We start from the raw sequence: 18,614 nt of genomic DNA, 5'->3' as shown, positions 1-18,614 counted from the left end.
AAACAAGGCTGTCCAGGTTTAACATGGTGTTGTACTTCTTAGAAGACCTAAAATCTGGGAAGAGGCTGTGAAAGTCGCCTATATCTATATGGAGAGTGCTAAGGGCAGACTGGTACAAGAAGGACCTAAGCCTAAAATAAGCAATATTAGGTGAATGGTGTAATGTGAACTAAAAAGAACATTGCAAAAAAAAATATTTTATATTATTGGGCTTTTATAATAAAGCTTTTGATTTTTTATCCAATGAAGAAATGATCTTGGGATTATCTTGTTGAACAGACATGGGAGAGAATAAAAGAAACAGGAACAAAATTAATTTAACTTCATTTAATCACATGAACAAACAAACATAAAAACACTTCTATTTTAAATAGCTAAAGTAATGACAATCTATTAAGTACAACTATTTCACACTTTATTAGGATTCATGTTTGACAAGATCAGTGGTTCAGAATGGTGCTAGTTAGCACCAATGTGCACCGACACCATCCTTTTGGACCAGTGTTTCCAATTGAAATGATTAATTGCATACAAAACATTAAGTTAAAAAAAAAAAAAAATTTTAAACTTATTAAAACAATTACTTAGTTTCTAAAGAGTTAATATTCATTTAAAATTACAAAATGTTTTATTTTCAGTAAGACTCGTATCAAAAGAGCTGAATATTATATATGATGGTGAATGTTGTTTTTACTAATGTACAAAATCAATAAATAGCATTCAAATATTTCAAGAAAAACATGAAGGTGAAACTAAATCATTTCTAGAGATTTTCATCAACAAAAAACAGTATATAATTGAACCAATATAGAGACCTGGATTTTAGAAGAAACAAAAAATGTAATACTGTGAGATTTCAGAGTTTCATGTCATTCAATGTGTAGCTATTTTAGCCATAAGTTTTGTCTCTTAGTTAGCATTCTTGTTTGAACCAGTACAATTATACAAATGAACTAAAATTAAAAACTGTTTTTAAAAAATCTGATTAATTATGAAAATAAAATAACCTGATACCTTGTGTAAAAATGATTTGATAATATCATACAAGGTCTAGGCATATTACATCATTCTCATTCAAAATTGCTTCATCCTTCTACAAGTCTAACACTTATGTGCATGTCCCACTATTCCCGTAGACAATATTGTAATGGACGATCTAATAAATTGGTCAATAATTCATATCAACTTTTCTTTCAAGTAGAGGTTTAGTGGCTAGGTATCAAGGCACTTAGCTACCAAACAAAGGATCTCAAATGTGACAGTTGTGGAATTAAATTTTGAATATTAAGGGTTCAATAAGTTCACTGAACTCTAGCAGTTACCTGACAGTTGTAGGACGTAATCATCTTCTTTTTTAAGTAACGTCTGTATTATATAAGATAAGATAAGTTAATTCTGCCCTGGTCACATGACAACCAGCTGACAACATCATCTGCTAGTTTCACAAGGAACTTTTACATTTTTAACTTAACTAAAACTTTACAAAGCTAGAACATAAACATGAGATAAAGATTTTGAAAAATTACCAAATAAAACAGAACAATGGTAAGGCATTGTTGACTAATGAAAGAAGATAACTATAAGTTAGAACAATGACAAGTTAAATATTAGGTGTACGCACAAAAACAAAGGATAAGCCAGAGGATTATTTTCTCCTAGAATGATGAGACATTAAATAAGTGGTAGATTTGTACAGGAGGTAGCTTCAAAGATGTAGCGCTTTACATCACCGTCCCTACTTCAAATTTCCACTGTTGATGATCATGACAAAAAAAGGCACATGGTAAACTGCAGTTTCTAATGGACCTCATTCACCAATCATAAATAAACACATTTAGCCACGTCATAATATTGATAAAACAATGAAAAATATGTATCACGTGACAGCCACTATGGATTACATAATTTGTATAGAAGATATATAGAATCACGTAGCTAAATGTTGTTTGTTTACGATTGGTGAATGAGGTCCATTGAATGCCTCAGAGAGGGAATTTTAGCTGTAGGCTCTTGCAGATTTGTAGTTAAAGAGACATTTGAAAACTTTTCTTTTTTAATATTCTTATATGTAGCATTATAACATGGGAAATACAAAATGTAATATTTAGTTCAAATTCTTGATATATTTTCCTTAACTGAAATGAGGGACAAAAGGCTAACTATCACAGTCAAACTTTTACAGTGACTTCAAATGCTTGCTAACATTTTGCCGTGTTGTTACTGATTATAAATGTAAATGTGTCAAGACCAACTGATTATACACAAACAGAAAGTGTCTTACAAATACTGAGACTCTTGGCATGAATTAGAAACATGTATGCTTGATCTAAGCTGTTTGGGACTTTTAATTTTCAATATGTTCACAAAATTGCTAACTACCATAGCTATTCTTTATAAGACTGAGTCTAAGAGACTGATGACACTCAAATATTAGACAATATATGTACAGTACTCCAAGCACGAACTCTTGTCCTGAGTCTCCGGATAATGACATAAACTTGAGCACAAAGTCCAGGAGTCTGATTATGGTTATAGAATCACAACTGAACTCTTCTCTTCAGATCATGACTTTAAATGTGGTCGCTATACAATAAATGGTCATTAAGTCACAGTGTGGTTTGCAATTTATCATGAGCACTCCGCAACAAATGTCACTCTATAAAATGTTCATTTTGTTATCACAGTTTGACTTTGAAGATTTTTTTTTTACAATGTGGCCTTCTTATTGTTCGTCATCACAGTGATAATAGACTCGTAGACTACGAAAGTAATGGCGCAGGCTGGTGTCACTCTAAGAATGTTGGGCAGCAGGCCTTTGTAATAACCAGTTACTCCTTCATAGCTGTAGATCAAACAAATAGTGTTTGGTTAGTTGGATCAAGAAGTAGGTCAAACAAATAGTGTTTGGTTAGTTGGATCAGGAAGTAGGTCAGACAAATAGTGTTTGGTTAGTTGTATCAAGAAGTAGGTCAAAAAAATATTGTTTGGTTAGTTGTATCAAGAAGTAGGTCAGACAAATAGTGTTTGGTTAGTTGGATCAAGAAGTAGGTCAAAAAATATTGTTTGGTTAGTTGTATCAAGAAGTAGGTCAGACAAATAGTGTTTGGTTAGTTGGATCAAGAAGTAGGTCAGACAAATAGTGTTTGGTTAGTGGTATCAGTAAGTTCATCAGAGAAGGCTTTATGGATATGGAAGTTTTTTTTTAGTGTTAATGAACAGAAAATTGTCAGGTTTACACAGGTTTCAGTTACAAAGAAATAGCTTTGTAATATTTGTTCTTCTCTATTATCATGACCATGAGATGGCATCTAATTAATTATTTAATGTCTGCATCTAATTACAAAACAAGGTTGAACACAAGAAACAAAGGGCAACAACTCTAGTTTGTTACAGGCAGCACAAAGTTTGAACTAAAACTAAACTATCACAAAACACAGAAAGAAACAACAACAAAAACACAAGTGAATTGGTTTCAAGACTAAATAAACACTGTATTTTAATATAAGAAATATTTCCATCATTTATCACACACAGCTCATCATTCAGCACATGTAGCATCTAAAACACATCAATTTATAGTGAAGTCAAAATCAATGCAGTATTGCCTCCAAATAAGTTGTCTCTTGGCAATACTCTTTTATCAAAGTCAGTGAAAAATGAAAATCTGGCCAACAAAATGCCCAATAATGAAAGCAGCCTACAAATAATAGAAATTGACCAAATTGATAAAAATCTTTTTTTTTCCCCACAATATATAACAAGAAGCATAAACATAAACATCCAAAATATAAATGTATTCTCTACAGAGACATTGGGAAAAAAAAGTTGTTTCAAGAGATACAACAGTTCGTAATGTCAGACTAGGAAGTCTAGAAGAGCTTATAATACATTGAAATAAATGTAGTTGTACATAGCTATAAAACTATTTGACAACCATATGCACTATTCAATAAGACTTTTAAAGAGATACAGGTATTCGCATCAGTTCCAGGATTATCTTAAGTCAGTTCATTTATACATTTCTGTTAAACAATTAAGCTTCCAAAAAATATCATTTGTTCGTACCAATTTTATTTTTTTTTACTCGTTGGTCAGATCTAAAAACCTGGGACTACACCCAATAAAAAAAAAAACATAGCACTGTATATACAAAGTCATGGATGACATTAACATTTATTGGATGACTTCAACAGATAAACTGGATGACAAGCAAGATTCCCAAAAACAAAAGTTTAGAGAAAAAAAAATCATCAACAAGGGCTTTTTCTGTTTAGACATATTTCTAAAAAAAAATTTGTCGAATTAATAAAAAAAATTAATTTCATAGTACAAAACTTTACACAAAATAAAAATTTTATATTTTTTTTTTGCGTTCTTTTCCTTTGTGGTCATCAATTTAATGTAACTGTTACAAGTGTCTCTTGTTAGAAAAATAAAACTTAACGTGTTTACATGATTGTCTAAATATCAAAAGTCTTGGGGTTAGCCAGTACTTCAAAATATCTCGCCGATGGAAAAACTCACAAAAATCAATTTCACACAGACCATTTTATTTTAGGTTAAGGTTTAGGTTAAGGTTAATGTTTGTGACATTGACTAAATAAGCTATTATGTAAGAAACAGAGAAATCTAATTAAGTCTAGTTAAATAAGTAATTTAAAAAAAATATTTTTTTGTGCATTTTCATAATAAAAGAAAATAAAAATAGGCTTTCTGTACTTTCAAAAGTTATGTTTTTCTTACTTTTTTTATATGTATTTAGGATCTAAGTTTAGCTTACTTCACAACTATGGTAGTCAAATTTTAAAGACTGAAAGTTGCAGGCAGTTGGCAGCTAGATGTTTATCTATGAGATTGGCAGCTAGATGTTTATCTATGAGATTGGCAGCTAGATGTTTATCTATGAGATTGGCAGCTAGATGTTTATCTATGAGATTGGCAGCTAGATGTTTATCTATGAGATTGGCAGCTAGATGTTTATCTATGAGACATTTTTTTAAAATAAAAAATAAGAGTTTAAAGCCACTATTAAATGTTTTAAATAATTTACGTTGTATTCAGTAAATAATAAAATGTATAGCTTAATGGTACTTTTTAGCTAATTAAAAATTACTACAAGATGCAAAAAATAAATATACTAAAACAAAAAAATATTTTTGTATAATAAGAGTTAAAATTTGACTAAATTGGCCACAGGATCGACATTTAAAGTACCAGTAATTGAATTGCTAAATTTTTCAAACTTGACTAAATTGGCCACTAGGAGTGAAGTTTACATAAACTATAATACATTAAGCATGGAGGCTTCTTACAAAGGCTACGGGATATACATTAGAGACCAAAAGAAAATCCAATGACAATGACAGACAGACGCCAAAAAGAGAACCTAAATGGACCACCGTCGGACAACAGTTATGTCTGCGCTGGATGTGGCAAAGTATGTAGGTCGCAGCTGGGACTGCAATCACTTGCAATAATCATCAATAGTTTTCAGATTCAAAGAAAAGCCTCATTTTCAAACCAATAAATAAAATATACATATAAATAAAGACATAGGTGGGTGATGATTTGTTCATAAAAAGGAATCAACACATTGATCACTTCATTGTTCTGCTTGTTGTCATGTCAAAGGTAGGCCAAGCTATAGGTTTAACTTGAAATAAGTCATTTATTAGCAAATGCCAGAAGTAATGTTTTCTGGGGACCAATACACATGGTGTAGGTAACATGTAAAAAGGGATGTGGCATGAACATAAGGACAATTGTGTCATGGTCATGTACTTGCATGTGGAAGGGCAAAAAAAAACAGCAATAAAATGTTTCCAACTTTGAGGTCTACTTAATGAGACCGTTTGAACAAGCAGGTTTCAAGCACTAAATAAAACAACAGTGCCATCCCACAAACGGATGATCATATTCCTGTCAATCAATAAATAGGTCGGTGGATGCACTCAAACTACATAATAAATCAAAAGTGGATGTAATAAATAAAAATGAAATGTAATTCTTCTCTTCACCAGGTACATCCACACACTCAGTTCTCAACACCACTGCAAGTCATACACTACTTTTACATACTCCCTGATAATTATTTTCAAAGGTTGGGGTGTGGTGTGGGGGGTGTGGGGGGGGGGGGGGGTGTGTGTGCAAAAGATGACTTCAAAATTGATTTTTCTACATTTTTTATAAATAATACTTATGTAACATTTGTAGTTTACACTTAAAAATTATCAAGTTTTTTTTAATGAAGGGATTCGGCAATGACCAGTTTAAACAAAAACATGTCAACCCTAAAATGAAAGTCAAAAAACAGATTTTTGTTTTTTCAATTTATAATCTTTTACTACTCACAGATGGACATCATTTTTCTCCCTTGCATAGATTGGACAAGCAGGTCATCCTTCTTGAATGGAAAAATGCTACAACACATATAAATGATATGTGGGAAGCGTGGTCGAGAGGCTAAGTGCGCTTGAACTTGGCTTGGCTTGGCTACATAGAAGGGGGCTCAAGGTTCGACACCCGACTCGGGCAGAGTTGTGTTTACTGAGCGCCTAAAGGTAGCACGGAAATCCAACTCCTAGATACCCCCTCCCCCCCACTGGTCCACAAATGAGATTGGACCAAAAGCGCTCTGAGCATGCTAAAAGCATGAAAGTGGCGCTATATAAAAGCTATAAATATATATAAATATATATGTGCATGTGCCAGAAAAATAGATGAAATTCTAAAGAATTTTAAAGAACTGAGTAAATTTTACCAGATTTCATTATCAATTTTACATAAAAATATACCGTATGTTTAACCTCAGATTTCGCCAGTGGATCCACATATGGCTATATGAAATTTCCAATTATCCTACAAATTGTATTAGTTGTGATAGGTTAAGTTTCATAGGTTTAGTCAAGGGCCCGCACACCTTGCTTCAGGGAACAATACCAGGAAGATGAAGAAGAGGAAGACAGAGAAAGCGATGGGAAGACAACATCAAAGAAAGTACAGTCCTGTCAGTGAATGAAATTCTATCCAAGTCAAAGGACAGAGAGGAATGGAGAAAGACGGTTGACAGCTCTTGTGTGGTGTTCCTATAGTTCAACAGACTAAGGGGTAGGTGATGGTGAAGTCAAGAAAATATTTGCTTTTAGATCAATGAGACAGATGCTCGCAAAAGTCACAAAGAATAGTTAAATGAAAAGCTATTTTTTTTGTACTAAAGCATATTTTCAACTAGAGGAAAAGAGAGAGGCATTGAGAAATACTTAAGTGTCTCCTTTATACTGTGAATGTTAGTGAAAAAGAAACTCACACATGTTGCGACTTTTAAAAAGGTTCAGTAAAATCTGTGAAGCATGTTTAGTCAGTCTACCAATGAGGATCTACTCTGTTAGTAAAGCATATTCGATTCTTTCTGGTCAGCCTGGGTCTACTGTAAACTGCAGAGGAGAAGGGGGGCAATTCAGGTTGTTGACTTCAAAACTGTTTTTGTTTTGGATTGTTTTACTTTGTGAGATGGTTTTTTTTATTTGAATGTAACTAATAAAAAAGGAGTGTGGTTTTGTTCCTAGTCCAGGACAGTTGGACTTTTGGTTATAGATAGAGTTGAAGTGTAGACTCTAATTATTTTCTGTGTAGTCATTATTCAGTCTATGGGATATTGAGCTGTTATATTTTAATTCATACTGGATATTTCAATTGTCTGAACTGAGCATGTATTATATTACAGCGTATGTAATAAACGTGTTATATATCCGTGAATTGGCATTCTGAATCTTTATATGCGTCATTACGGTATTGCCCAGGACTTAAGTACATTTAGTAATCACCATTGAAGTACATATTAGAGAAGGGTTATTAGAGAAGAAAGGAGTTTTGACACTTACCAAGAGTGAAGTAAGTTGAATTTTGGAGGAATCATACGTGAGTATAACTACCATTATATATAGATCAGCTTTTCTTCACAGTAGACCAAAATGACAAAAATTCTTTACCAAGAGTGGAAGAGTGAGTTGTGATTGAGTTCAGTTTCAAAACAATTCATGTGGATTTTTTAAAAAGACAAAAAAAAAAATAAAAAAAAAAAAATAAACTTTTTTTTTTTTCAAATTCGATCAATCATATCTACACAAATTTAAAATTATTAAACTTTAATGTTTTGTTTAAAGTTTTACTTTGTGATGGAAAACAAAAAAATATATCCGAATCATAGATCTAATTTTAAAATATCTACGAGCTATCATAAATGATAATTTTTAATAGTTTTTTCCTCTAGTTTGTATTTTCAGTCCAATAAGTTTTACTTACATGTTTGCATAATACTATTCCAGTCTATTCAGTAATTAGAGATTTTCATGTACTCGAGACATAATTGAAAATAAGTTTTTTTCCCCTGAATATTAAATACTTGGCTCCTCTAATATTTTTTTGCTAATATGTATAGAAAAAAAATTAAGCAATTCTCAAATAATAAACTTATTATTTGAATAATAATAATAATTCAAAAAATTTTTCTTAATTTTTCATCTTCATAAATACAGATCTTTACAGGATGTGAATCCTATATAGAATATATATATATATAATCATATAGTGAGTTCAACTATGCAAATAACAAAAAGTGCCACACACACAAGAACAAAAAACCCAGTACAACCAACAAAAAATACCCCCAAAAGTTGAGGAGTAAAGGCTTTAAATAAACACATTTTTCTCGTCTCTCTGTTGACTGTCTACCCTGTGTGGAGTATTCCATATATGACTATCACCAGGAATTTGGGCCTGGAATGTTTGACATGAAGATATGATTATTATGTACAAACATGTCTAACAGTTTTAATATCTTTCAAACGAACAAGCAAACAATGTACAATTGACATTAAATTAAAATCTTTGTGCAGTTTGAGGTCAGGATTATTTACACAGAGAGAAAATCTAAAACTTGAAAAAAGTTTGTTTTGATTCAGAATGGAGACACAAAAAAAAGGTTTTTTTTCTGAAATTTCACACACAGGCATTTTTGTGTAACTACCACACTGCACATCATAACATTTTCATCTCATGGTGTGTTGAGAATATGGATTTCATTTTTAAATAATGAAAAAAAAAATTTCATACACTGATGTTAACTCTTTATAAAAAAAATCTTCACTCTTACACAAACCAGAAAAAACAATTTTCGTAAATCAGGGTGCCTCCTTATCATAAATAATGATCAAAGTTTAGTTTCTAGATAACTAAAATATCAAAGTCAAACACAATAGAGTACCTATACATTGACTAGTACAGTCGACTGAAAAAAAAACAGACCAACTAAATACTATAATAAGTTGAAATTTCTGGACGTGCTGCGAAAGCAAATACTTTGGTTGCAATTCTATTGGCCCCAGGAGAGATCTATACCAGTTTTTAAAAAGTTGGATGCCTGGTTTTAAAAATCTTTGTCGCAGACTGTTGTAGAACTACAGGTCAGGAACTGAAGATGTGCAGGTCAAAAAATGTGGAGATAAAAACAGCATGAACTGTGGAAAATAAAAGAGAGAACATATAGAATTATCACAGCTAGAAAACACATTATAAATTGAATAATGCATAATTTTAGATGTAAGGTGGGCATTCTCTATGTGTCAAATTAGGTGTGTCCATTATATATTGATAATTCTATTTTTCTAAATTTAATATTGACTTGTCAACTGTTTCACTGACATTTTATTCCACATGAAGTGCAACTCAGTTAAAATGTTGTTTTGATACATCAATGAATGAGATCAAGGAAAGTAATCTGTACATCAGCACTTAGTCTAAAGATATAATCAATCAAAAGAAATCATTGAAATGTTTAGCAAGATATGTGCAAGTGAAAGTTGTCTTTAAATAGTTTCAGTTAGTTGAATTACAGTTCTGCTTGAAAATGCTTGCTTTTCCAACGTGTCCTGGCTACTGAACAATTTAATGTTCTCTGAATTATTCTATTTAGTCATTTAAAAATGTCCTCATAAAATATGACCTTCAATCCCAAAGAGCAAATGTATCAGAAAGGAGTTCTTGGACAATTCAGTATTTTATATGTAGTGTTCTTATATAAGACTCTAGAGACTATTTTGTCATTAATTCAAATAAGTCTGCATTATTAAAAAAAAGTTAATGTCAATCACACACACACACAAAATAGTAAAGTAAATTGATCAATTCTAAAAAGATCCAGCCATAATGGATACATATTTTAAATTGAACCAGCTGTAATGGGTACATGACATTCCTGAGTTTGTCCAAATGGATTCACAAAATCCCTAAGTTCGTCCAGCACCGTTACAGCACATTCCTTAGTGGACCAACTGTAATGGGTAAATGATCCACATTGTTCTGCTCACAAAACTGTTAGACTACAGAAGAGATCATTCTTTCTAGGCCAAGTACTTTGCACTGACTGACCTATAGCAGTACCTTCTAACCCTTTCCCAGTGACAAATCAAGGTGTGACAACTCAATACAGCTGTGTTTTCAACAACTGTTTTCAAAAAGCCTTTATTAACATCATCATTGTTCTGCTCACAAAACTGTTAGACTACAGAAGAGATCATTCTTTACTTACTAGGCCAAGTACTTTGCACTGACCTATAGCAGTACCTTCTAACCCTTTCCCAGTGACAAATCAAGGTGTGACAACTCAATACAACTGTGTTTTCAACAACTGTTTTCAAAAAGCCTTTATTAACATTAACATCATCATTGTTCTGCTCACAAAACTGTTAAATTATAGAAGAGATCATTCTTTCTTACTAGGCCAAGTACTTTGCACTGACCTATAAGCAGTACCTTCTAACCCTTTCCCAGTGACAAATCAAGGTGTGACAACTCAACACAACTGTGTTTTCAAAAAGCCTTTATTAACATCATCAACATGAGGCAATCATTTCTTAGACTCAACAAAACATTGCCACCATTAGCTTAAGAAAACGTATCAAGTGACATAATTCAACATTGCCACCATTAGCTTAAGAAAACGTATCAAGCGACATAATTCAACATTGCCACCATTAGCTTAGGAAAACGTATCAAGCGACATAATTCAACACTGCCACCATTAGCTTAGGAAAACGTATCAAGCGACATAATTCAACATTGCCACCATTAGCTTAAGAAAACGTATCAAGTGACATAATTCAACATTGCCACCATTAGCTTAAGAAAACATATCAAGTGACATAATTCAACATTGCCACCATTAGCTTAAGAAAACGTATCAAGTGACATAATTCAACATTGCCACCATTAGCTTAAGAAAACGTATCAAGTGACATAATTCAACATTGCCACCATTAGTTTAAGAAAACGTATCAAGTGACATAATTCAACATTGCCACCATTAGCTTAAGAAAACATATCAAGTGACATAATTCAACATTGCCACCATTAGCTTAAGAAAACATATCAAGTGACATAATTCAACATTGCCACCATTAGCTTAAGAAAACGTATCAAGTGACATAATTCAACATTGCCACCATTAGTTTAAGAAAACGTATCAAGTGACATAATTCAACATTGCCACCATTAGCTTAAGAAAACGTATCAAGTGACATAATTCAACATTGCCACCATTAGCTTAAGAAAACGTATCAAGTGACATAATTCAACATTGCCACCATTAGCTTAAGAAAACGTATCAAGTGACATAATTCAACATTGCCACCATTAGCTTAAGAAAACTTATCAAAGCAATTTATTTGAGCTACATTTAGTTATTTTCTTTCGTTCAAATATTTCCAAAGTATAAATATAAATTGACTTTTACAAATGTGCCTGTTGAGGGGTAAAAAAAGAAGAGAGGATGTAATATGACAGAAATTAAAATTTTAAGCATGCAACAATTCTTTACTTTATAAGTTTTTTCTAGGTTGTTAAAAATGTCAGAAGTTCCTTCAGAATTGAAGATTTTTACACCCAGCCCAAACCTCTCAGAGACGGTAAGGGGCTAGTGGCATCAGTGTTCCAGCAGTTTATTAATAGAAAATAATGAGAATAAGGTATTAAAGTGTTGGGCTACACGGAAATCACATACAAATAACTAATACTATTAAATGTCAGTTTTGGACAAGTAATGAAGTATTTGACTTTAAAACTGAGGAGCCATGACTTTGAAGACTCGAATTTTATACTTTGCCAGGAGCCATCCAAGTCTACTAGGTACCAGACCACAGTTGAGGAAAGTAATGCAAGTTGGTCATTGTGCTGGCAACATGACACCCTCCTTTAACATCAACCAAATAAACATTAACTGCCACATTAATCATTAATTTTAAAAGTCATATAAAAATACCTTCATTTTCCCTATGTTAAATTGTAAAACAGTAAAAACTCACCCAGTATTGAAGCCAACATCAAACATCCTCCAAAGTGTCAATATCTGGCTCGGTGTGCAGGTTGAGTACAGTTTCATAGATGCCAAATACAATCATGATGTTGGGAACTATATGAATCATGTAGGCGTTCAGTCCCTTGAACAAACCACGGCATGACTCTTGCCTGTAGGACAATGAGGACTAGATGGCTTCGACTCAACAAGCCATTGCTAGCGTAACATGCAAATGGCCCTAACAGATATATCCCCTAACCACAAGTAAATGTTTAAAATATATTTGAATGAACCAAACATTAAAAGTTTGGTGCATTGTTAAGCGTCCTAAAATATGCATACAATTATTATGCAGGTCAGAGTAAGATGAAGCTATACATTTGATTTCTAAACTAGTTTTTTTTTACTCAAAATGTTAAAAGTAGTTTCCAATGCAAGATTTCTTAAATTGTATACTACAAATTTCATATATGTCTTTAAAAGAAGACATGAATAAAAGATGAATTTAATTTTATAAATGAAAGTAAACAACAACTTTAACGAATATTTACTCATGATAAAGAAAAATTGTGCTTTTAAGATTTTTGATTGTGTAAATAACTAAGAATTGGGTAAAGACTATAATTTCTCATTTAAAAATATGATGTATAAACATGTTTAAATTTACAAGAACAACACTAGCACAGAATAAGTCTGTTATCTAAGGTTGGAAAGTTTATAGATAATGCAGTTAAAATCCTAATTGTTAAATCTAGTTGCATCCTAACCCTGGCCTACAGTAGTTTTTTTTCAAAGACCTTTTAAACTTTTTTTTTCTTAAATTATCCACACAAAAAAAATAGTTTTAAAAAATTAACATCTGGACCCTAAAAAACTTTTGTGCTGCCTGCGACATGACAACATTTACAATATGTCTGACACTTACACCCAAATTTGTCTGATTACATCCCAGGCTCCTTTGTACTGACGGTGTTGGTCTTGTAACCTTGACCTCACAACTTGATATGGATAGGTTGTGGCAGCAGCTACCATTTTGGAAAGTGCAGCAAATGTTAAATATTCAACAGACGTCTGGAAACAATGTAGAGTTTAAAAAGTTAAAGATTTAAGGAAACTTTGGTAAATCAATATTCACACACACTATCTTTCAAACAAGATAAGAATTTGTGTAATACAGAAACTGAAAGTTTTGTAAGACTGTATATTGTTTAAATTGTAATCATCTTGTGCATATTTTATACCTCGTTGTAGTAAATTAGCTTTTACATTGAATTTTTATATGTATATATATATTAGTTTCGCATATATCATTAGGAAAAACTCAAAGCAGTGTCTTGTGTTATTGTTCTTTCATTTTATTACCTATTATCTTTTACTTCTTATGAATTAGTTCCCCCCTTCCCCAAATCCAGCAATGATCCTTGGGAAAAATCAGAACTGTTATTCAGAACATTCTAGAATGCAAAATAGTTCCTGATGTATGCCACAACAGCCAAGATCTGCCACAATGTCTAAAGCCCCCAAAAGAACTAAACCATTACATATTTATAAATAATTGTCAAAGACAAAGATTACCAATCTAGTATTCAGAGGCTGATTTCTATAGCTGTTATAAAGTGTTTTCATTTCTTCATAAGTCACAAACTGTACAGCACCATGAGAGATTCCAAAAATACCTGGCAAGTAACCCTGCATTCAATACAAAAAACAATTATTAATAGCATACTGGAGAACTTTAAAAACTAGGGAATAAATTAAAATTTCATAATGGCTTTAGCATAGACAGGATAAAAAGAAAAGTGCTTTTTTAACTAGCTTATTACCCGATACAGTCCACGAACTCCTTCCGACTTGTATACATTACTCAGTGTTTCCCACATGCCCAAAAACTGGACATTTCCAGGACTTCCATAATGCAGACACATGCGTGTTTTAGAAACCCAAATAGGATTGGTCAAACTCAAAGTTGCAAGACCTTGTTAGAAACATAAGTAACAGATGTGAACATTTTCAAATCAGAAAACTCTTTCCAAATAATATGAGGAAATCTATTAAACCAAATTATGAAAAATAGATTATATAACTAGTCACAATGAAAAAAAATTATTTAGCTTATGAGGGTTCTGAATAACTATACATAATATGACATTTGGTGAACAATTTCTGGGATATAATTTTATGTCTTTAAAAAAAAAAAAAAAAAAAAAAAAAGTAATTAAAAATAATTCGCCATCCTTTAAATTTAAGCTTTGCTGATTCTGTTTCACAAGATGTGAATCATAATCCCTTTCAAAGACAGATTTTCAATATTTCTGTTTGTACTTACCAGCAAAACTGGCGATCCACAAGTGATTTCCTGGACCTAGATTTTTATTTGAATCCCCTTCTTGCATCCAACTTTTTGTGGTATTGTAACTGGAAAAAAAAATTAAAAACATTTTTCTAGGTTTATGTCCCTTTTATCACCAATGTAATTAGGGATAGTGGTCAAGCATTTTAAAACTGAATTATATATGATAGCTGTTAGGGTTAGTCATTCATAGTCAAAAACTTGATGCCAATACAGGCTTGTTTGGCACATCTATCTTCCCAGAGTTTTCCTTAAAAACTTAGCAATTGTGAACAATTTGTGTGTGTGCCTCTTTACAAGTCAAGACAATAAATATGTGACTTTTTAGACCTGTCTAGACAGAATTCATCTAGTCTGGTATGTCCAAAAAAAAAAAAAAAAAAGATTATAGAGTTTCCTCTTCCGCAATAAAATGGGGATAGTATGAGTTGAGGTTTGGCCTGAACCATTCAAAGTACAAACAAACCAAATCAGAATACTCTAGAACTAAGTACAAAAATTAATTATTCAAATTAACATTTTGAAGTGATGATTTCATTAAATCATAATTCTTATTTTTTTTATTATTAAATTAAATATATCTCATTGTTTTTTCAACATTTACATTATAAATATATGTAAACTTGACTTTATAAATTATCACCAGCAATAACAATGCAAACAAAACACTATTCTCACAAATCATTGTCTTGTACATTTCAAGACGAACTATCCTTGTACCACATATAATAGCACTAACTTCTAAAATAAAATACATGCCGACAAAAAATTTAACTAACTTACAAAAAAGAAATAATAAAATCCCCAAGAATGTCACAAATAATAGTACTAACTTCTAAAATAATTTGATTAAATGTTCTAACAAATAATGGTATCAACTTACAAAAAGAAATAAAGTCCCCATGACAGTCCAGCTCCGGTTACATTAGGCGTAACTCCACGATACAGTCCTTTCCAGCCTTCAGAATGAACAATCGAGCGAAAAGCATCTATGACACCACGATACTGAGGTCTTAGAACAGCAGCATGACCCTTTCCTTCATCAACTGGAATAGAAAGTGAGCATCATTCAATATTTACACTTAAAACAAGCTACAAAAATATAGTGTAAAATTTAATTTAAAAAAAAAAAAGAGATAGTTATATGATCCATTTTAAATTTAGTGTCCATGAACCCTTAGAAAAGATACCAACAGAGCTAGGCAGGCCTTATAATGGAACCCCCAGGGAACAAAACATAGAGGAAGACCAAAAAGAACATGGTGACGCAGTATACTAGAGGAAGCCAAGAGGACTGGAAAGAGCTGGGAAGACATCAAAAAACTAGCAAGAGACAGTGGAGAGTGGCATGTTTTTGCTGAGGCACTATGTTCCATAAATTTATTTTTTAAAATAAGTTGTTTTATTTTTTCAAATCTATAAAATATATTTATTTACTCTGTGATATTTTTCTATTAAGTATCCCTTTAAGACCTTGAGATCTATGGGGCAGATGATGTAAAGGTCATTTGTTTCTATGGCCCATGGTTAATGAGGGTGTCATGAGGCCAGCACAACAATCAACGCCTTTACTTTTCTCCAACTAATGTCAGGTACCCAGTCACTACACTCTACAAACTATTTATGAAAGTCAAAGAATGATAGATGATCAGATGCAAGATCACAGACTCACTGAGTCTAAAATAGGCTTTAGATAAATCTAGAATCCAGTGCTTTTTTTGTGACGGTACGCACCGGTACCTGGAAGAGGTCAGTCATCAGTGAAGCTGAGGGTACTGGAATGACATGGGAGCAGATGAAGAAAGCTGCTCAGAACCGAGTACGGTGGAGAGGTGTGGTTGCTGCCCTATGCTCCCCTGGGAGTGCACAGGATTAAGTCAGTAAGTCACGCACCGGTACAGCATACCAACACCTTTTTCAACGTGGTGGAAAAATTATTACTTTTCTTGCATTTTAACGTAATTTATTATTAATTTATTAGTAGATCTAGTTAAAAGTTAGGCAATCTATCACTGAGTTCCGCACCTTTTTTTTTTTACGAAAAAGCACTGTTAGAATCTATAGTAATCTATACTTTTTAGTCTTTAATATAAAAATAATTTTATAGAACGCTGCTAACAAACAAAATATGTAAACTCAAGGCGATGTGATTTAATAACATTTTAATTAATCATTATTATAATTATATCTACAAACATAAACACAAGAAGAGCTAAAATAAAAAACTAACCATGCTACTAATATAAAAAAAAGTTTTAAACAGATCTTCTAAGTCTAAGGCAAGGTCTTACTTAATGTTCTTCTTGAATGTCATGTAGCCTGTCTGTTTGATTTGATTTGTTTGATTTGTGGCACATCAGCACAATTTAGGCAATGTCGTGCCTGCAGTCCCTTAAGGACTACTCTCTCTCTAAACAACAGGGCCAGATTCTATACAGTCATATCATTAAAATCAAGACCAGCCGGTTGACCCAGAGCGGGCCATCTGGGTCTCAGGTCTAGGGGAACTTGGAGCCAAAGTATTGTGTTGTTGTGGTTTATCCTTAGATAGCCACCACTCAAACACCAGGATCTCTTTATCCCCCCTTACCCGTCGCAGTCCACGGCAAACGGACTGGTCTAGGACGTAGTGAGAATTTAAAGTTAAGAAGACAGTGTGATGATCAATGAAGGCAGACTTAGGAAAAGAGGAGGCAGACACAATGATAGAAAAGAAGTAGGGCACTTTTGAGCTCCAAAAGTGCTAAGGAAAGAGGAGCGCAGTTTAACGTCATGTCTCGGGACGATAGCCTGTCTGTTGTCTGTCTGTGTCTGAGATCAATGGCTGAATGGGTTTAGCCATACTATTACTAGAATACTAGATCTAGATCTAAATATATATAAGGCTACTTAGTAGATCTATATTCTATAATATAGGTTACTAACTGAGTGCAAGGACTAGGAAAACAACTTACCTTGAAATCTAACTTTAATAAGATCCAGAGGATGAAGAGCAAGAGAAGAAGCCACTCCACCTAGTACACCAGCTGCCAGATGTTCATATTGTATATGTGGTAATAGTCCTTGTTTAGTATTTGATGAAGTGTTATTAGGCGACGACAAAACTAACTTTGTCGATTTAGAATCCATCATCACTAGATCTAGTTGTTGAATACGTCCACGTTTAATTTGAAAGACTAAAGTAAAAGGCTTGTTGTCAACACAAAACAAACTTACAAACTCTTGAAACTGGTCTGATCTAGTCTAGACCTTGGCTTTTATATTCTAAAAGTTTAAATGAACAACGAATTGTCATCTAAAAGACATGTCGATATTGCGGAGAAAACCTCTTAGTATTCTTTCTATTCAACTTTGTGATAATAGAAATAAAATTCCTTCGTCTTGATCTAAAACCATGGTGGCCTTTTAGAGAACCAAATGATGTAATCTAGATCTAGATCTAAAGGGTCTCGAGCTAGATCTAGGTTAGTGATAATTGTTGGGAAGTTATTCGCCATGCTGAGATTTTTTTATTTCGCATTTATTTTTCTCCAATTACATTTGTGTGAAGTGGTATTATTTCGTTAAAGGAGGAGTCCATTTACGGTGATCTTTGGGGCTGAGTAGATTTTTTGATTGTCTTTTGGAACATGACTTCTGTTTTCCGAGGTTTATAGATAAGCCCAAAAGAGGCGGCAGTGTATGCTAATTCGTTGACCGCGAGCTAGAGATCATGTTCATTGTGAGCTAGAAGGGCACAATTATCGGCTTGATGATTTGAACATTTTCTTTGCCGTCTGAGCGAAACCTTTGTAGATCTAGATGCCTTCGTACAATCGATGTCTCATTCAACCCAGCATTACGCCAAAAAGATAGCGAACAGAGTAGGGTCAAGTACACAGCCTTTCTTTATGCCATTTTCTATTGGGAAGTGAT

General features: G+C 32.8%; 1 protein-coding gene across 2 annotated transcripts; it reads right to left on the bottom strand.

Annotated features, from left to right (window-relative positions):
- Nucleotides 1-311: 311 nt before the first annotated feature.
- Nucleotides 312-18,152, bottom strand: LOC106058184 (mitochondrial folate transporter/carrier-like). Of its 2 annotated transcripts, XM_056015215.1 has the most exons (8): nucleotides 17,654-18,152; nucleotides 15,583-15,745; nucleotides 14,676-14,764; nucleotides 14,173-14,324; nucleotides 13,925-14,038; nucleotides 13,275-13,420; nucleotides 12,357-12,519; nucleotides 3,467-9,515 (listed from the first exon to the last, which is right to left on the bottom strand). In XM_056015215.1, the coding sequence occupies exons 1-7, from the start codon at nucleotides 17,829-17,831 to the stop codon at nucleotides 12,375-12,377; spliced, it is 987 nt and encodes a 328-aa protein (XP_055871190.1). In that variant the 5' UTR covers nucleotides 17,832-18,152; the 3' UTR covers nucleotides 3,467-9,515; nucleotides 12,357-12,374. The 2 variants fall into 2 exon arrangements, with proteins under 2 accessions (XP_055871191.1, XP_055871190.1); XM_056015216.1 differs by lacking the exons at nucleotides 3,467-9,515; nucleotides 12,357-12,519 and adding an exon at nucleotides 312-2,842 and having other exon boundaries at nucleotides 17,654-18,151.
- Between the last annotated feature and the right edge of the window lie 462 nt (nucleotides 18,153-18,614).

Source organism: Biomphalaria glabrata, chromosome 17, assembly GCF_947242115.1.
Source record: "Biomphalaria glabrata chromosome 17, xgBioGlab47.1, whole genome shotgun sequence".
Lineage (NCBI taxonomy): Eukaryota > Metazoa > Mollusca > Gastropoda > Planorbidae > Biomphalaria > Biomphalaria glabrata.
Note: the sequence above shows the minus strand (reverse complement) of the source record. Positions and strands in the feature narration are given on the sequence as shown.